General features: G+C 39.6%; 2 protein-coding genes across 4 annotated transcripts; one reads left to right on the top strand and one right to left on the bottom strand.

Annotated features, from left to right (window-relative positions):
* Nucleotides 1-1,941: 1,941 nt before the first annotated feature.
* On the bottom strand, nucleotides 1,942-5,761 carry tmem129 (transmembrane protein 129, E3 ubiquitin protein ligase). 3 transcript variants are annotated; one of them, XM_076292588.1, is made up of 5 exons: nucleotides 5,534-5,761; nucleotides 4,848-5,322; nucleotides 4,291-4,450; nucleotides 3,788-4,068; nucleotides 1,942-3,694 (listed from the first exon to the last, which is right to left on the bottom strand). In XM_076292588.1, exons 1-4 carry the CDS (start codon nucleotides 5,736-5,738, stop codon nucleotides 3,814-3,816), a joined length of 1,095 nt encoding a protein of 364 aa, XP_076148703.1. In that variant the 5' UTR covers nucleotides 5,739-5,761; the 3' UTR covers nucleotides 1,942-3,694; nucleotides 3,788-3,813. The 3 variants fall into 3 exon arrangements, with proteins under 3 accessions (XP_076148703.1, XP_076148702.1, XP_076148700.1); XM_076292587.1 differs by having other exon boundaries at nucleotides 3,796-4,068; XM_076292585.1 differs by having other exon boundaries at nucleotides 1,942-4,068.
* A 2,676-nt stretch (nucleotides 5,762-8,437) lies between these two features.
* On the top strand, nucleotides 8,438-14,073 carry atoh8 (atonal bHLH transcription factor 8). The gene is made up of 3 exons (XM_076292584.1): nucleotides 8,438-9,432; nucleotides 10,800-10,991; nucleotides 13,394-14,073. The coding sequence occupies exons 1-3, from the start codon at nucleotides 8,764-8,766 to the stop codon at nucleotides 13,397-13,399; spliced, it is 867 nt and encodes a 288-aa protein (XP_076148699.1). The 5' UTR covers nucleotides 8,438-8,763; the 3' UTR covers nucleotides 13,400-14,073.
* Nucleotides 14,074-16,411: the final 2,338 nt, after the last annotated feature.

The raw sequence follows: 16,411 nt of genomic DNA, 5'->3' as shown, positions 1-16,411 counted from the left end.
AGATTGTTCTGCATTTATTCGTCAGTTCAAATTAACTCTGGTAAAAGTAAATCAAATGATCTTTTTCAAACTTTAACCTTTAATACAATATAATTGAATACAATATAATTAATATACAATATAATAGCATTTAGTATGTATTCATACTTTCACTGTAGAAAAAAAAATATTTTGAAAGGATGTGAAATTGTTTTGTTGATATGAAACATGTTTCCTTGAAAACGGTCAAGTCCTTTGAGGGAAGAAGAGTCTGTTCTCAAAAAAATTGAACTTCGGAAGAATGGAGAACAAAAATTCTGAATCACAAAAACCGTTCTGTTTAAAGTTGCAAGGATTGTAGCCTACGCACATGCAAAGTTCACATAATAATTCCTAAAAGAGATTCAGAACACAATTTTGAGAGAGAGAGAGAGAGATTATTTATGATGAGGGAATTTAAGGCATCCAGTAGCATATGTGACACACACATACAGTGCTTCCCCTTTTACAGCATTTATAAATGGAATCGTGATCGATTTAATTTGGCCTTTTTTATAATAAAAATCAAAGTGAAAGCAAATTTCTACAAAATAATATTAATTAATTAAAAATATAATGCAAAATAAGTGATTGGATAAATATTCACCCCAAACCCCCCACCCCCCTTAAAGTGACTGACCTAAATCAACAGTGGTCCAACCAATTGGTGCTAGTAGTCTCACAATTAGTGAAACGGAGATCGCCTGAATGCAGTGAATGTGTATAGTTTAGTAATATAAAGACTCAAAGGTCCAATTACTAGTCAATCTGTATTCCTGGCCATAATTCCACCATAAGAACAGTTTATTGAAAAGCATGAGTGAGGTGATGGATACAAAAAAATCAAGTCATTAAACATCCCCTGGAGTTCAATGAAATCCACTATTAAGAATATGGCAAATGTACAAATCTGCCTAGAGCAGGCCGTCACCACAAACTGAGTGACTGTTCAAAAAGATTAATTGTGGAGGAGGCCACCAAGGCACCTACAGTATATAACAACTCTGAAGAAGGTAAAAGCTTCAGCAGCTGAGATGGGAGAAATACAACATACTTTTGCCCAAGTTTTTCACCAGTCAAAGCGTTATGGGTGAGTGGCAAAGCTCTTATTAAATCTGGACTAAAGTTCGCCCAAAGACATGTGGGAGACTCCAAGGTTAAAAGGAAGAAGGTTGAGATTGAGCTTTTTGACCATCAGACTAGATGCTATGTTTGTCCGACACCAAACACTGCACATCACCAAAAACACACACCATACCTAATTTGAAGCACTGTATAGCATCATGCTGTGGGGGTACTTCTCCAAGCCCAGACCTCAATCCTATAGAAAATCTGTAGCTGTAAATGGGTAATGGGCAAATTGTGGCCAAAGGTGCATCTACTAAATGTTGACTTGCAGGGGGTGAATATTAATGCAATTGCTTATTTTGCATTGTTTATTTTTAATTAATTAACATTACCTTGTAAAAAGCTGCTGTCACTTTGACATTAAAGAGGGGATTTTTGTAAAAATAAAATGGGCCAAATTAAATTTATCAAGATTCAATTTATAAAACCAGTAAAAGGGGGGATATCCGGGGGGGGGGGGGGGGGGTGAATACTTTATATAGGCACTTACTGTACACAAATACAGAACAAGAAAGCTACTAACACTGTAAGGATAGAAACACAATTGTGAGATAATGGTCTATCCACCAGATTTCACATTCCAGGCACACAGGGAACTGATACTGTGATGCAGTGAGATGTCATGGTCAAGTGTGTGCCAAAACGTCACAGGGACTGCTGAGTGTGAGGTCGTCCAAAAAGTGGACAGTGCAAGAACAGGATTACTTTGTGTGATATAAAATACAAAAAGGTAAACAGAAAAACAAATCCTTAATACTCTATAAAAACTAATATTAAAATATAAAACAGAAATACTAGGATTTAAACTAAGACATTTATTTACATATTACTTCAAAGAGATGATACAGGGTCAGACACATTACAAAATTTGGACAGAGGACAAATAACAATTCCCTGAGTTATTGTTCATGAAGATTATCTAGTCATTTTATAATGTCCAATGCCTACAAGGATTATAGCTCAAATATATGACACAGTTAGTGCCAGGACAGTATTATAAAGTCCAACAGAAAAACATCGTGTTTCATGTGGAATTCTGTGTAGGGAAAGACCAAATTCATTTATTCATCTTAAATTCAACAAAAAGCTGTGACTGAAATTAAGGGCTGAAAACCCTTAAATGTTGTGGAGAAACCCTCTACATCTGAAACACAACATTTTTGTAAACTGATAATGAAGATTATGGCCTTCTGAAGGTTTCCATCCTTCCACATCAGGATGACAGCCATTACAAGCTGTGTTTGCTAAATGTATCTATTAACTGTTAAAAAAAAAAAAAAACTTTGTCCAGAGTGGCTGGCTGGGGAACCTGCACCGTACGCCGGCGACCTGGGTTCGATTCTCTCCCCGTGGTTCTTTCCGGATCCCACTGTCCTGTCTCATTAAAGGCATAAAAAAGCCCCCAAAAATATGCTTAAAAAAAAGAAAAGAACTTTGTCCCCTTAGATGACATGTTAATATCTAAGAAACATCCCAAACAGAAAATCATGAAAAACATGCTTCAAAAGACACCAAGGACACAGAGACACATAGTTGATGATCCTGCAATGTAGCATCCTGCTGTTGTCCCACTCTGCCATGTACCTGCCCATAGCAGTAACTGAGCTAATGAAAAAAGGCCATTATCCCATTAGAAACATTGTATGATTACACCACAACAAGGAATGCACAATACTTAAATTTTCTGGCTTAACCTTGCCTTAGTTTCCAAATTTAGACAGCACTAGCATTATGCTGTACCTTAAATTTCTACTTAAAAATAATGACTCAAAGCTCAGACTTATAATAAGATGATCTGCGTTCAGTCATTGCCCCGTGTGCCTGGACGCCTGGTATTGCACTTTGGTGGAGTGGGCTGTGAGGTGACCCTTTTGTCAGTTTTTGTCGCGCTGGGAATTCCTTCAGCACAATTTTCAATATGCAGCGCAGTCCAAGAGACCTTCATGAAACTCTGCACATTAAAAAATTATGCTCAAGGGATATCAAAATATATTCTACAAGGGGGTACACAATTCTTGCATTATGTTAAGCTCAAAACTGGAAATGCAAGCCCTTTGGTAAAACTATTATGTCCTTTGGCAGGATATTAGCAGGACTCTTAGCTTTTTCAAGAATTAAAACTGTGGTGGCTGCAACATTGGTGCTCACTCAATGTTGGGGGAAGGTTTAATTAATCCAGAATTATATAAATACAATAACACTATTTGTTTTAAGAAAAATCAGCATTTGTAAAAGTATCGCAGAAAGTAACGTAAATGTTGTGTCTAGGATGTGCAATGTAACATTTCTACATTAATGGCCTGACAAAAACAAGGCAAACTGACAGAAGGCACGTACAGTATAAGCTCCATTGTCTTACTGGTGTGATAAAAGGAAAAAGACAAGAAAAAACAAGACGTCAAAAGACATCCAATATGTGGCAGTCTATTCCCTGCTGTAAAACAGCAGCACAGATCCAACCAATTGTTTTTAAAATCATTCCTCAAAGTGTCTTTGAATTGTCTGTTGAATTCAAATGTCATCTGAACCATTTCATCCATCATTTCACCTGTGGGTAGAGTACAAACAAGAGTATTAATTCAAAGACATGTCAGAGGAGAACGATACAGCTTCAAAGGCCTCTCATTGTTTTTCTCTGTACTTGCATACCCCTGGCTTTGGCCAGAGTCAGTGGGCAATGCAGACGTCCAGGATGCAAAACTTGGCCCTGCAGGTGGGACAGGGCACCCTGCTGCCCAGCCAGGTCTCAGGCCGCTGCTGGTCCTGCCGGCTGGCAAACCACTTGCCCATACAGGTCAGGCACCACATGGGGCGGCAGTAGCACTGCTGACACTCGCCCTCTCCCTCTCCCTCTCCGTGGCACAGATGCAGCAGCTTGATGTTGGCAGTCTCCTGCATGCAGCCAATGCAGGCCTCCAGCTCCTGGGCATACACATAATATACATTTGCTTTAAGAATTATGATTACACAGTCATCAAATTGGGTTTGCTGATAATATTTTACAAAGTAAGCCTAAGTCAAAAGCATACTCATATCAGCTTTGGGGAACTTACTAAAGGCCTGTTTTAGGCATATTTTACACACAAATGAATTTCTAGAATCTAGTTTGAATGACTTGAGTCTGCGAGGATGTGTTGTTCTCACCTGACCACTGGGGCTTTCATAGACTTGGTTCAGCTCCACGAAAGACCTGAAGGTTTCCAAAAAGAGCTCACTCATGGTGAGATGGATAACCACGTTTGCTGCATTCCTCACAGGAGCCTGCAGTTTGTCTCGTAGTTCAGTATACTCTGTAGAATTTAACCTGGCAACATCCAAGCCAGGGATTAAAGTTTAATCTTCTTGAGTAAAGAGTATCATAAAACATCATTCAAAAATGATTGCCCTCAATTAATCTCAACCCTTCATCTTGACCTAGTGAAGAAGATAAGCGATTACACTTTGGTAAAGAACAGGTATGGAAAAAGAGATAGGGTTAAAATATTACTGTCACACAGTGACCTAGTTACCAAAAAGTAAGTAGCCTACGTCTTATATTTACATGACATAAGCGTACAGTGTCTAAAGCTGAACGTTATTGATTCTGGGAATGTCTGCTTTTCAAAAATGTATGGCAGTAATTTTGCTTTACTCTGCATGAGGATATTTAGGCATACCAGACATGCACAATGCAATCATCCCATGTACTGTAGCCTACTCACCTGATGTCAAAGGGCTTGACATTGGGATTGATACTGGCGACACTAAGGGTCAGGATCTGCACTGGCGTGCCAGAGTCAGGTGAAATGTCATGCTGCTTCGAGTCTGTGACTGTCAGGTGTGTGTCCTGCTGCAGGGCCACATGGACATAGTAGGTGGTGACCTTCATGATCCAGGTGTCTGTGACAATGACCCTCGCACCTGGTGCACCTGTAGCGAACTTGTCGATTCTGCGGAACTCCGTGTTGATAGAGGAGGCTACAGCTCTCCAGCTGGATTGGGGTAAGGCATGGGAGGCCAAGTTTTTTGATATGGTGTGATTTCCCCATTTCTGGCCAGACCAATAGTGAGCGACGAGGCAACTCAGGAGCAAGACAGCAGCTGACACAGTGAAGTACAGCTGCCATCCTTCACTTGCCAGGTACACATAGATCAGTTTTTTATCTGGGGCAGCTATACACATACCCAAGTAGTAACCTGACAAGATGGAAAGAGATACGTTATTTATTTCTCTCTCTACAAAAACTATCATCTTTTGTCAGGAGAAATGTCTAGGCCTAAATTCAGTTCAGTAGGTCAAAACAAGGAGCCTAGCCTTGCCTAAGCTATCGCTAAAGTCGAAATATTGGGCTTCCTTTTGCCTCGAACGCCTATACAGTAGAAATAGAAATAGGACCGTAAAACTTACCAAGAGGCAATGAGCAATGGACAACGAGGGTTAATGTCGTTCTCCTGATGTGGTACTGGACGAAACCTATGTCTTCACTCCCGAGCCAAAAAGAGAACAAATTCTGAACGGTAAAGCCTGCTGATCTGAACTCATTTGGCGTAAACACAAAACAAAAGGCAAACACAACATATGCCAACGTAAATGTCACATCGGGGGAGTCCATCCTCACAATCAGCTGTTGCCAACACCGACTTCCTGTCAGTTGATGCGGAAGTTTTATAATAAAAGTCCCACTGAGCTTCACATCCCGAGTAGCCTACTATGCCTACCACCAAAGCCCGATAAAGGGTCGACGCTCATTGTTGTATCAGGAGGCTAGGCCTACGCAACATGATTTAAAAATAAAAATATAAGTTATGTTGACATTTTTGTAAAGAACTTGGACATTCTGAAACAATTATTTAGAATAGCCTACGCCAAGATTTTTTACAAATATGAAAAATGTTACGCCCATAGGCTGTAGGCCTATATTTGTGTGTGTGTGTGTGTGTGTGTGTGTGTGTGTGTGTGTGTGTGTGTGTGTGTTTGTGTTTTAAAATATTAGATAATAAAAAATATATATGTGTTCTTAAAACATTGAACGTAGTCGTATTGTAAACCCCTAACAGTGTAATTTGTGTTTATTGAAGAACAAACATCCTTTTTGTCTTTTCCCCCTTAGCTTTACATGTTGATGTTGAAATATAAATTATGCATATCTGTACGTTCCTGCCAGATTAATGTTTGTAGCTTACTGATTTACTTTCAGGAGCATATAAACAAAAGAAAAACATGACATGACCACCGCGATGACAGATGCTGGAATTAGACCAAATTGGCCTCGAGCCCAACAAAAGTTTGATCACATTCAGAATTCTGTAAAAATCTAATAGACTTAGCCTACCTCCTGTGAAGACTAAATATAAAAGCCATACCAAATATTTATTGAATTCTAACATCATCTACAAATGCATCTGCAAATGACAGAATAAGGATGACCCATCTTGCATCATTTAGGATAAATTCGGATTACAATTACATGTTAAACCAAACTCTTCAAGGCATTACTCTCCAGTGCAGACACAGTGTTTAATATCAGTGTATGTAGGCTACTGCTGACATTTCACTGTGTTAGGGAATGTTCATGGTGATTGGAGCTGAGAAAGACTAGGGACACTTTTAGACAGCTTATGTTATGCCTAGGTTAGGTTTGCCCTACAGGCCACTATATAGTGCTATAGGGCACAGACTGCAATAGATAGATCAAAGCTGAACAGGACTGACCAGGAGTAGAACTAGATAATTTCACTAAAATATAGAAATGGCCTCACATATGATATTTATGATGATATATATGACATTGTCATGTCCCATCTCACAAAGATCCACCGAGGGCTTGTCCCATCCCGAGTCCCATCTCTATTTATGTTTCTGTACATCTTTCCCAACAATAATATAGGCCTATAACTTATTGTAATGCTGGTTGATATGGTTAACACTACATACCCATTAAAAATATTCATTGCCTACTGGTAATGCCTAATGTTATTTTCACAAAATATGTTCCTTTATACTTCACTATCATTGTTTTGATGGGATAAAACAGTTGTATTCCGAACTCTCAGACAGGGCAATAAATGACCTCATCAGAGAGCCCCTGCAGCTCTGCCTGTTAGAGATATTTACCTTTGGGGTCTTGTGGAGGGCTGGCGTCAGCCAGGGCAAAGTACATGCCAGAGGAATTTAATATCTGGAGGAAGCAGCAGGTCGCTGCAGCAATGGCACATTGCCCAGGAACAACTGGAGGCTTTTTTTTAAATCCCATGTCCTTCTGTTTCTGCAGATTCTTTCACATTGGGGAAATGTGGTATTTGAGGTGTCAGTATGATCACAATACAGGCTATGTTACTTAACTTAAGATAGCCTATATTAGTTTATTAGTCTATGTAAAGAATTTAACCGAATGTGTGAATGGACTGGCATAACATTTAATACTTGCTGAAAAAATATCCCTTTACTGATCTTTTTGTTTTTTGCTATAACCCTTTATTTCTGAACCATATCACAAACTGCTTCTGAAAAGGGCTTTCTATTGTTGATCTGTATTATTATTACCTTAAAATGTGCAGTTGCCACAAAATTATGCAGAGTGCCACAAGGTGGCGTAGCAGATAGGAATAAACACAATTGTTTCTTGCTTTTCAGAAATGTAGCCTACATGGCGTTAAATCAACGGGGCCAGAATGAAGCAAACTGAACACGAAAAATATGAGATATTGCTATTGTGTTGTCTACCTGTTTGTCTATTGTTAAGCCTACATGATTGTTTTAAGTCTGGAAAAATGTTAGGCTCATAGAGCCAAATAAATCGAACCTTTAAATTGTAGGCTATGCCTACACCCAATGTTCACTGAACATACATTTTCAATAGGCTATCTAACTTTTCAAACAACATAGTTATTGTGCCTTCATTCACAGGGCAACAGCACAAACCCTTATGATGTCATTGAAAGCACACTGGCGTCCAGTAGGCTGGTTGAGGTGTCTGGGTGTCACGCAGCAACTCCGTTGCAATTGAGTAGGGAATTAGCATGGCCCAACGATCTAAGCATACAAGATGTCACAGATCAAGTCTGTTGCATTTCCTATAATAAGTCGCCCTTTCTAGCCTAGGATACATTCCCGAAAATGTAAAGGACTTAAGGCAAAGTTTAGATTTAGATTAATAGCGCATGTCGCAATTAAGAATGTGACAAGTTCTCCAGGTAGTTTCAGATGTCAAATAAGATATTGCTTCAGCGTAGCGGCATAGGCGGTGTTATTATTTGAGCACCGCCCGGGGTCGTTTTATTTTGGGCGGTCTCCTAGTGCTGGCGGCTTGCAGACTTATCTCGCCAACAGGGGCTTCTATGTAAACTGAGGCTAAACAAATACATATGAACCTCTGAGTTCAGGCGCATTTACTACATTTGCTGGCAATGCTGCATGGCTCCAGAAGCCGCCGGGAGTCCAAGAGAACAACACGCATCTGCTTAAGTTGTCTGGTCAGGATTTTAACATCTAACATGGGCTTCAACGCCGTCAGACAGTGTCTAGCTGTGTCTAGCTGAGTGATTGCAGAAGAGAAGCGTTTCTTCGTGGAATAGCCTGGTGATAATCAGCAAAGGTTTGCGTCTCTCTTGGAGTGGAACTACTGAAATCATTTTAAAATGAAGAATCCACATCTTCTGAATGATGGCAACTGGAAGACACTCAACGTAAAGGAAGTGCCGGTGAATAAAAAGTTCAAGCGCAAATCACGAGAGCCAGTAAAACGTGTTAGTGAGGTCAGGAGTTCTCAAGATGACTCTAAATTGGACGAAGACTCAAATGAGGACTCAATGGACAACACTTTTGTTTTAAACAGTCAAAAAAGGCTTCAAGCCATTGCTTCTGTCGTCAGTGGAGAGCACATTGGTCATTTGGGGATTTCGGACACGGCTCTTGATATGCGGATAAATGCATTGCCTGCAATCAGCGGTAAGGGTCTATCACAACCCCAATCATTGTCTGAAATAGCTTCTGCTAAGGACACAATTCAGGCGACATTCCCTCAAGTGGCTGGCTTTGACAATCAGCAGGTTTTTTCTCGTGAACAGAGCTTACAGTCTCGTGTTGTCCTGTGCCAGCGCGCAGAGCGACCGCTATCCTCAGCCTCACAGGCGTCTTACATGAATAACAACGAGCCGTCGGAATCGCCGAGGAAACGGCTGGGAGAGGCGTCTGGCGTCGTCACTGAGATCAAAGCAATTCAGCAGACACGGAGATTGCTGGCAAATGCCAGAGAGAGGACCCGGGTGCATACCATAAGCGCAGCCTTTGAGGCGCTTAGAAAACAGGTATTTTCCGCCAAACTGACCAAAAGCATTATTGAGTTCATTTTTTCAGTTTGTCAGAGTTTGTCACAGTTGCTTTCTATAGGCCTATGCTGTAAGAAATATGATCGCCAAAGTAGCCTACCACCTTAACAAATATTTTACAAATGTCTTTTAAGGTGCATTTAACTTAAACCATCATGAATTAAAGCAGCGATGACAAGTGTAATGCTTAGGCCTAGGTTGTATTTTTGGAAGAGAAGAGGCACATGACCTTTGACATCAGACAATTAGGCTATCACAGGTCAAATTGGAGATGGCACAGAAAGATATAAAGTCAATGAATTAATTTATTAAATGCATATGATTCAGTAGAATGCCCATCCCACACAAGTGGACGTCTTTTTTAATAGCTGGATAGTTCACAGTTTAAGAAGTCATATCAATTCTCCTCATTCTTGGATTTTGCTCCAAACTTTTGCATCTTGTCTTGCAAAACACCCTCTTTGTCACATTCAAGCAGATACAATAAGGAAATGCAGAAGCATTCGTTGGTATTTGTATCAGATGAACAAAAACAAATCTGTCTCTCTTGACACCCACACACCCACATTGACATAGCTAATCCACTGCATTGCTTCTATAATCCCAAGCAGTCACAAACATCATAGCCTTCCAAAAATAAGCACACAAACAACAGTTAAAAGATAAGTACTCGATGGACTGCAGAAACATGTGCTTTCTATTCATTGGCTGCATGTCTACAAGCTCTCCCTGTTGATTGCAGATAACCATACTAGCATACAGTTGCCCTTTCTAACTGTCCTGTTATTAAAATACATGCACGGAAAGCTAAAGCAGTTGCTGACATCTCTGATTCCCCCTCTGTGTGCAGTAAAGTGAAATGCTGTGCTCACATCTGTTCTGCAGTGTCATGCAGAAGTAAAGAAGAAAGAGGCTACTGTAAGATAAAAGCCCCTACAGTTACATGCTGTAGGCTGTTGTGTAGAGACAATGTCTACAATTCATCGTTTTAGTTTCAGTCCATATTCTGAACATACTCTCAAATTCTGACATTCAACAATGGGATGCAAATCTTTAATATGTCTAATTTAATGCACTATTTATATAAAGCTACACAGATTTTTTTTTTGTTTTTATTTTTTTTTTTAAAAGGACAAGTAACCCCCTGCAGGAATTAAACATCAGGTTATCAGGTTGTTATTATAAGATAAGGAATATTTTATAATATAAATATTACGATATAATATGCACAACTAGGCTACTTCAATCCTCTCTCCTGCCATATTAATACTGCATAGATCAGTGCTATCATGGCATCCCTTTTAGATTTGTGGGGGGGCCCACAGTAACCCTCTGGTTCCTCACAGGTGCCATGCTACTCCTATGGGCAGAAGCTCTCCAAGCTGGCTATATTAAGAATAGCCTGCAACTACATCCTGTCCCTGGCTCAACTTGCAGACCTGGACTACACCCCGGACCACAGCAACATGAGCTTCAGGGAGTGTGTGGAGCAGTGCACCCGCACGCTGCAGGCTGAGGGACGCTCCAAGAAGAGGAAGGTAATGGTGTGACTGGGCCTGTGTGGGTTGGTCCATGTGAAAGTGACAGACCCAACAATTATGGAAACACACATCATGTAAACAATAGTAGCACTTTGTCCATTACGTTCTCTCCCTCTCTATGAAGAAAGCGGTTTGCTAAATATGGTATTTAACTGGTGATTAGTGAAAGAATAGATGATTTCATAAATATTTAAAAGTTCCTTGACTTCAATGCAATTCATTAGGATCATTTAACTTTTAAATGCACTCTAAATCAGAATACACAATGTCATTCTAAATACAAAATATCAAATGATTGAGAGTTGACATAATGTAACTTGTATGTCCTTGAACACAGACACAATATTAAGAATAGAATATCAAAGAATATCAAAGAATAGCACATTCTATTCAACTCATGTCAATAATTGTATATATTTTGGCTGCACAATACAGCATGACAGACACGAAAGAAAACTGTAGTGGCAGCTCGAAAAGTAGGCTACTGCCGCTGGAGAATCACCAGAGTATAGCATTCCCATCTGGGACACACACCCGGCAAGCTCACAGTTGGTGTTGATAATTTTGATGGGTTCTGTCAGACTTGGTGGCGCAATCTCTTAACCAGATATGTGTGCTGTTTACTTCTTTTGTTTTGTCTTTTTTTATATCAGCGGACACCATAACAAAGCTGGGGTAAAATATACTCGCTCCAATTAGGGAGTGCATTCCTTTGCTTAGTAAGGACCCCATTAAATTAAATCATCATCAACTTGTGTTTGAAAAGGAACTGGGTGTTCAGCCAGTTTTTTCCTCCCTAAACAGAGGAGCAAAGTGCCTCGGGTGAATAAAGAGGGGTGATTGATGCCTTTGTGTGCAGTTTTATGACATGGGGAGTCATGTAAACCAAGGCTGAACTTCCTTTTGTGCTCTCCTGGACCCACACGGTTAGAGGCCTTGTGTGTATGGTCATTCCTCAAAAATCAACAGGTCTTTCAAAATGCGTGATGAAGATCCAAGTAACAACAGCTCTCTTCATGGTTTATCCAGTATATTTCTGGCCAGTAATTTCTTCAAATCTTCACATGGTGGTAATAAAAATATGTGTTTGTGTCAAAATAAATAAGATTTAATAATAATCCAGCTAGAGTAAAAGTTGTTGTTGTGGTAATGTGTTTTCATTTAAAATGCAAAACATAAAATCAATAAGTAATAAGCATATAGCATGATAAGATTCCATAATGTTAGTTGGAACCTTTAGATAAAAAAAAAAACAACAAACATTTTTCAGTAATCTTAAATTAGTAGGAACTGTTGCAAATATTCTTTGGTGCAATTTTGTAAAGGAGTATTCATTTCAAACATGCTGAATGTAAGTCCTGTCTCTTCCTCCTGCACTCTGTGTGTGTGTGTGTGAGCTAATGTGTTTCCCTAGCATAAGCTTATTCAGAAGGAAACTAGCTGAGCTGCTGCTTTTTTTTCCTGGCAGTCCCAGACACCAGATGTTCGTAACGCTAGTTGGGAAGTCCTGCTGGCGCCACTCAGGGCAGAGGGCAGGGTGAAGGCACGCGAGCAGGATCCCAGAGAACTCACTCACTGCAGGAATTGGCACATTCCCCAGCCCAGTGCTGGCACATTCCCCCGCTGCTCCCCTCCGCCATCTGTTCCAAAAAAACACTTTGAAATGAAAAACACTGATCATCACTCTCGCAGGATACAAGCACTGAGGAGCAGCTGTTACAGAGGCCGGGGGGAGAGAGAGGGAGAAAGAGAAAGAGAGAGAGAGAGAGGGAGAGGGAGAGAGAGAGCGAAAGGGAGGGAAGGGAGAGAGGGAGGGAGGAATGGGGGCTCTGTGTAAGAAAGAAATCCCTTTGTCAGAGCGAGCCAGTGAGTCTGAGGGGAAACTTTGTGGAAAAAACACTGTTTTCTCAGTGAAGCTTGATTAGAAGACATTCAGAGCTGGACTTCTGGGGTTGTTTTAAGTGGAGTTTTCATCTGAATTAAGCAGCCATTCACACATTTTTTACTCCTCAATTTTTTTTAAACTAATACGCATTTGATTAAATTTACATTTGAAACATTTGACTATTATAATGTTTCATTACTTCAATGACAATAATTGATGTACAATCATATAAATCATATGTAAAACTGCATAATGTTTATACACAGTTTTGTTGGAAAATCTAAACAAACAAAACATTCCATCTTTTTAACTTTGGCTGACTTCCCGTCCCTTTGAAAGGGCCAAAGAAATTCAAGCTGTCCTATGAGGTCCGTCCCTCAGATTTACCAAACTAGTCTTTCCAAAAAACAAATATACATCTCTCATTCTTCCATTTGGATTTATGCTCATTCCCCACCTGTGGTCAGGTTTGTTTGACATCTAATGAATTTATGCTTTGCTTCTGAATTGGCAGGAATGAAATGAAGAATGGATCTCTCGTGGCATCTAAAGGAGTGAGGAGGATTTAACCAGGAGACTGCAGAAGAAAGACTTCACTCAGCTCAACACTTGCGGTCACCTTCATAACTTACTCCCTCAGAGATCCTCTATGCCACCATGGAGATGAATGTAGCAAGCACTTTGTCAAGTTAGAAGAAGATGTTAATGATCTTAAAAGGACAATAGCTTCATATTGGTTGTACACCATCCTGGGTTGCCCATTACTAAGTGTTGGGATTAATCAATTGAAGGCATCTGATGCTTTAGTTGCCAAAAGACTGTTTCTTAAATTGCAGAATGGACATCATTTGAGTAGGGGCAAAGCCATGCCTCACACTCAAACCACGTACAAGAACTCATAACCATAATGAATTGGTTACAATAGAAAATGGAAACCGCCTTATAACCGAATATATCATAATAGACATACTAGACAGATTTTTTTTTTTTTGGGGGGGGGAAATTGAAGTTGCTTGGATTAGAGTTTTCCTGTAATCTGATACTCTGACAATCAATTAATTCTGCACAATCACAGTGATAAAGGCATAACAGACTTAAGAGGTAACATTCTGCAATGTGAAAAGAATAAAAAAGGATAATTTGGTTTTACTAATGTTAAGCATTTAACAACGCTGAATAAACAGTATATGTACATTAAAAAAGAATGAGGTTTATTCAACATGATATTTCTTAAACTCTGGGACCAGGGCTACAAGATAATACCACTTTTTGGGGGATTTTTTTTTTCTTTCAGTAAAACACAATAATCTCATGCAAGTCAGATAACTGACTTTTACCATAAACAGGCACTTCAACCGTTTGGTAGATGTTCAAAGAAATTGAATGGGAGGGTCCTTTGAAAAAAAAAATCAGATTTTTCTACTACAGCCTAATAGTGCAAGATAAAACAAAAAAAAAATCATGGTGTGCCAGTAAAGGGTTAAGATAAAAGGCAGTGGTGCAGTCACTGAAATCAAGTTCATGCATATTTTAAAGCATAAGCCTGCCCATGTAAAACGTTATACTGTATATCTCTTGGGCTTGTCATCTATAAATATAGATAATATATTTATATTATAAAAAATAGCTGTTATTTTCAGAAAGGTAGATCATGTATTAATTAAATTTACATTTTTCACACATACTGCTAAGCCTGTTCAAAATTCAACTGAAAAAACATGTTTTTCAAGCTCATATGTGTGTTATCCCTGCTTTGGTACCTGAGTAAGTGTTGAAATGGGTTTAAAACATCTGTTTTATTTTTAAGATGAAAAATAATATTAAAAAGAAAACCGCTCTGTCCAATAACCCCATTACCATCACAACATTATGGATTCTAGTCCCTGACAGGACAAAATGAGTCGTATATGCACAAAGGACATTTCCAGATCCTCACTGGAACAGATGCAAGAACTGTAAGATGTGGGCAGCAGAGATCTTTCTGTGCCCTCAACACACCAAGATGGTCTTTTGAATGACACTGGCTGTCTGTCCTTAACTCCTATTTGAATGCACTCCACACACAACCACACTGAGTTGCACTGGCCCAAACAGCTGTCAGTGGTCACGTCTATCACCAGCATAGCCCGATGACCTCACAGCTCCAGTTGTAAACCAAAGCCCAAACAAAGACTGATTCACCAGAGCATATCCAATTTGCTCTATTAAATAAAGACCAGCTTCAAAAGTTCCCACTCATTATCATAAATGTAATTGCCTACAGTCCAGGAACTACTGTCAGACTGTGTTGTCATTGCTCTCAAACTGTTACTCAGCCTCTCAAAATCAGCCCCAAATGAAATCTGCATCTGAGTGAGTCAAATGAAGAATGGTGAGCGGAATAAATGGAGTGAAAGGTAGTGAGCAGGTTTTTTTGAGAAGTCTCCCTCAGTAAAATCAGTTCGTTCTGGTTTGCTGGCATGCCGCCCTCAGAAGTTGGAACGCATTCAGCCCTTTACAGTCCTTCAAATTGGGGCTGGAGCCGGAGAGGAAATACTAGTATCCTGTATATACAACCTCTGTCTGTCTGCACTAAAAGGCAGCGTGAAGGGAAAGCAAACGCAGACGGCCAGGAATCGCTCCGATCTGAAATCAGCCGTGAACACTCTGCTGTGAACGGAGTCAACAAATGACAGTGGAGCTCTTCCCGTGTGCCTTCCACTCAAAGTAGCTCATTGAATTTGTTAAGGTTCTTTTGTTTTTTTTCTTCTTCTGGGATTTTGTTCAGAGTGCCTATATCAATCTATCATTGAGATTTAACCAAAACATTTAATGTCATAACTTAAATTCGGAACTTTCAGTAATTCTGAAAAGTGAACTTCAAACAAGGACTTGCAGATGGCATAGTCCTGTGTTTTCATGGCAAATTGGTGCTCCCATGACAAATGAGAAAAAGGAAATCCTTAGAAACTGACACATGAATGAATTTGAGTGCAGTATCCACTCCATCTATTGGCAAAGCAATGTTATTACAACACAAGCACTAACAATTTGTGTGACATTCAAATTCAAGTTTGGTGACAGTTCAATGGCATGTTCAGCTGAAATACAATGCTCTATTAGAAGTTGTAGTAGAATGTATTTGGCCCTCAAATACAAACATGTGTTGAATGCAAACAAAATAAGTTTATGCTCAGCTATGAGTTATTCCATTCACCCTTTTTGCACATTAGTGCTCCCATGACAGATGAGAAAATGAGAAAATGGAAATCCTGAGTAACTGACACATGAATTTGAGAGCAGTATCCACTCCATCAATCAAGCACTAATTGTCAGAAGACGTACAGACTGTGCCACAGAGACACGAGTACATCCTAGAATGAGTACAACTGTTCATGAAAACAGAATTTGAGGTGGCCTTAATCATTTAACGTGTTAACTGGCTTGAGAGGCGACTCCAATGGTGGTCACTGTTGTTATGTTAAACTAATTAAGTTAAAGATGGTATCAAGTCCAAACATGTTTAGGTTGTCTTTGTTGCAAACATAGGAAA

The sequence above is a fragment of the Alosa pseudoharengus genome, unplaced genomic scaffold (assembly GCF_046254945.1).
Source record: "Alosa pseudoharengus isolate Yale_2024_CS ecotype anadromous, Long Island Sound unplaced genomic scaffold, YU_APseudo_1.1 YU_APseudo_1.1_scf_19, whole genome shotgun sequence".
Lineage (NCBI taxonomy): Eukaryota > Metazoa > Chordata > Actinopteri > Clupeiformes > Clupeidae > Alosa > Alosa pseudoharengus.
The sequence above is the reverse complement of the archived record's forward strand: the minus strand, read 5'-3'. Positions and strand labels throughout refer to the sequence as shown.

What these genes read in the sequence shown, in the direction of transcription:
- tmem129 (XM_076292585.1), bottom strand. Translation starts at nt 5,738, where the DNA reads ATGGACTCCCCCGATGTGACATTTACGTTGGCATATGTTGTGTTTGCC. An exon ending in GTCAAGCCCTTTGACATCAG is followed by an intron (nt 4,451 to 4,847) that starts GTGAGTAGGCTA and finishes GGATGTTGCCAG; the next exon opens with GTTAAATTCTACAGAGTATA. An exon ending in ATGAAAGCCCCAGTGGTCAG is followed by an intron (nt 4,069 to 4,290) that starts GTGAGAACAACA and finishes GTGTATGCCCAG; the next exon opens with GAGCTGGAGGCCTGCATTGG.
- atoh8 (XM_076292584.1), top strand. Translation starts at nt 8,764, where the DNA reads ATGAAGAATCCACATCTTCTGAATGATGGCAACTGGAAGACACTCAAC. An exon ending in TTGAGGCGCTTAGAAAACAG is followed by an intron (nt 9,433 to 10,799) that starts GTATTTTCCGCC and finishes GGTTCCTCACAG; the next exon opens with GTGCCATGCTACTCCTATGG.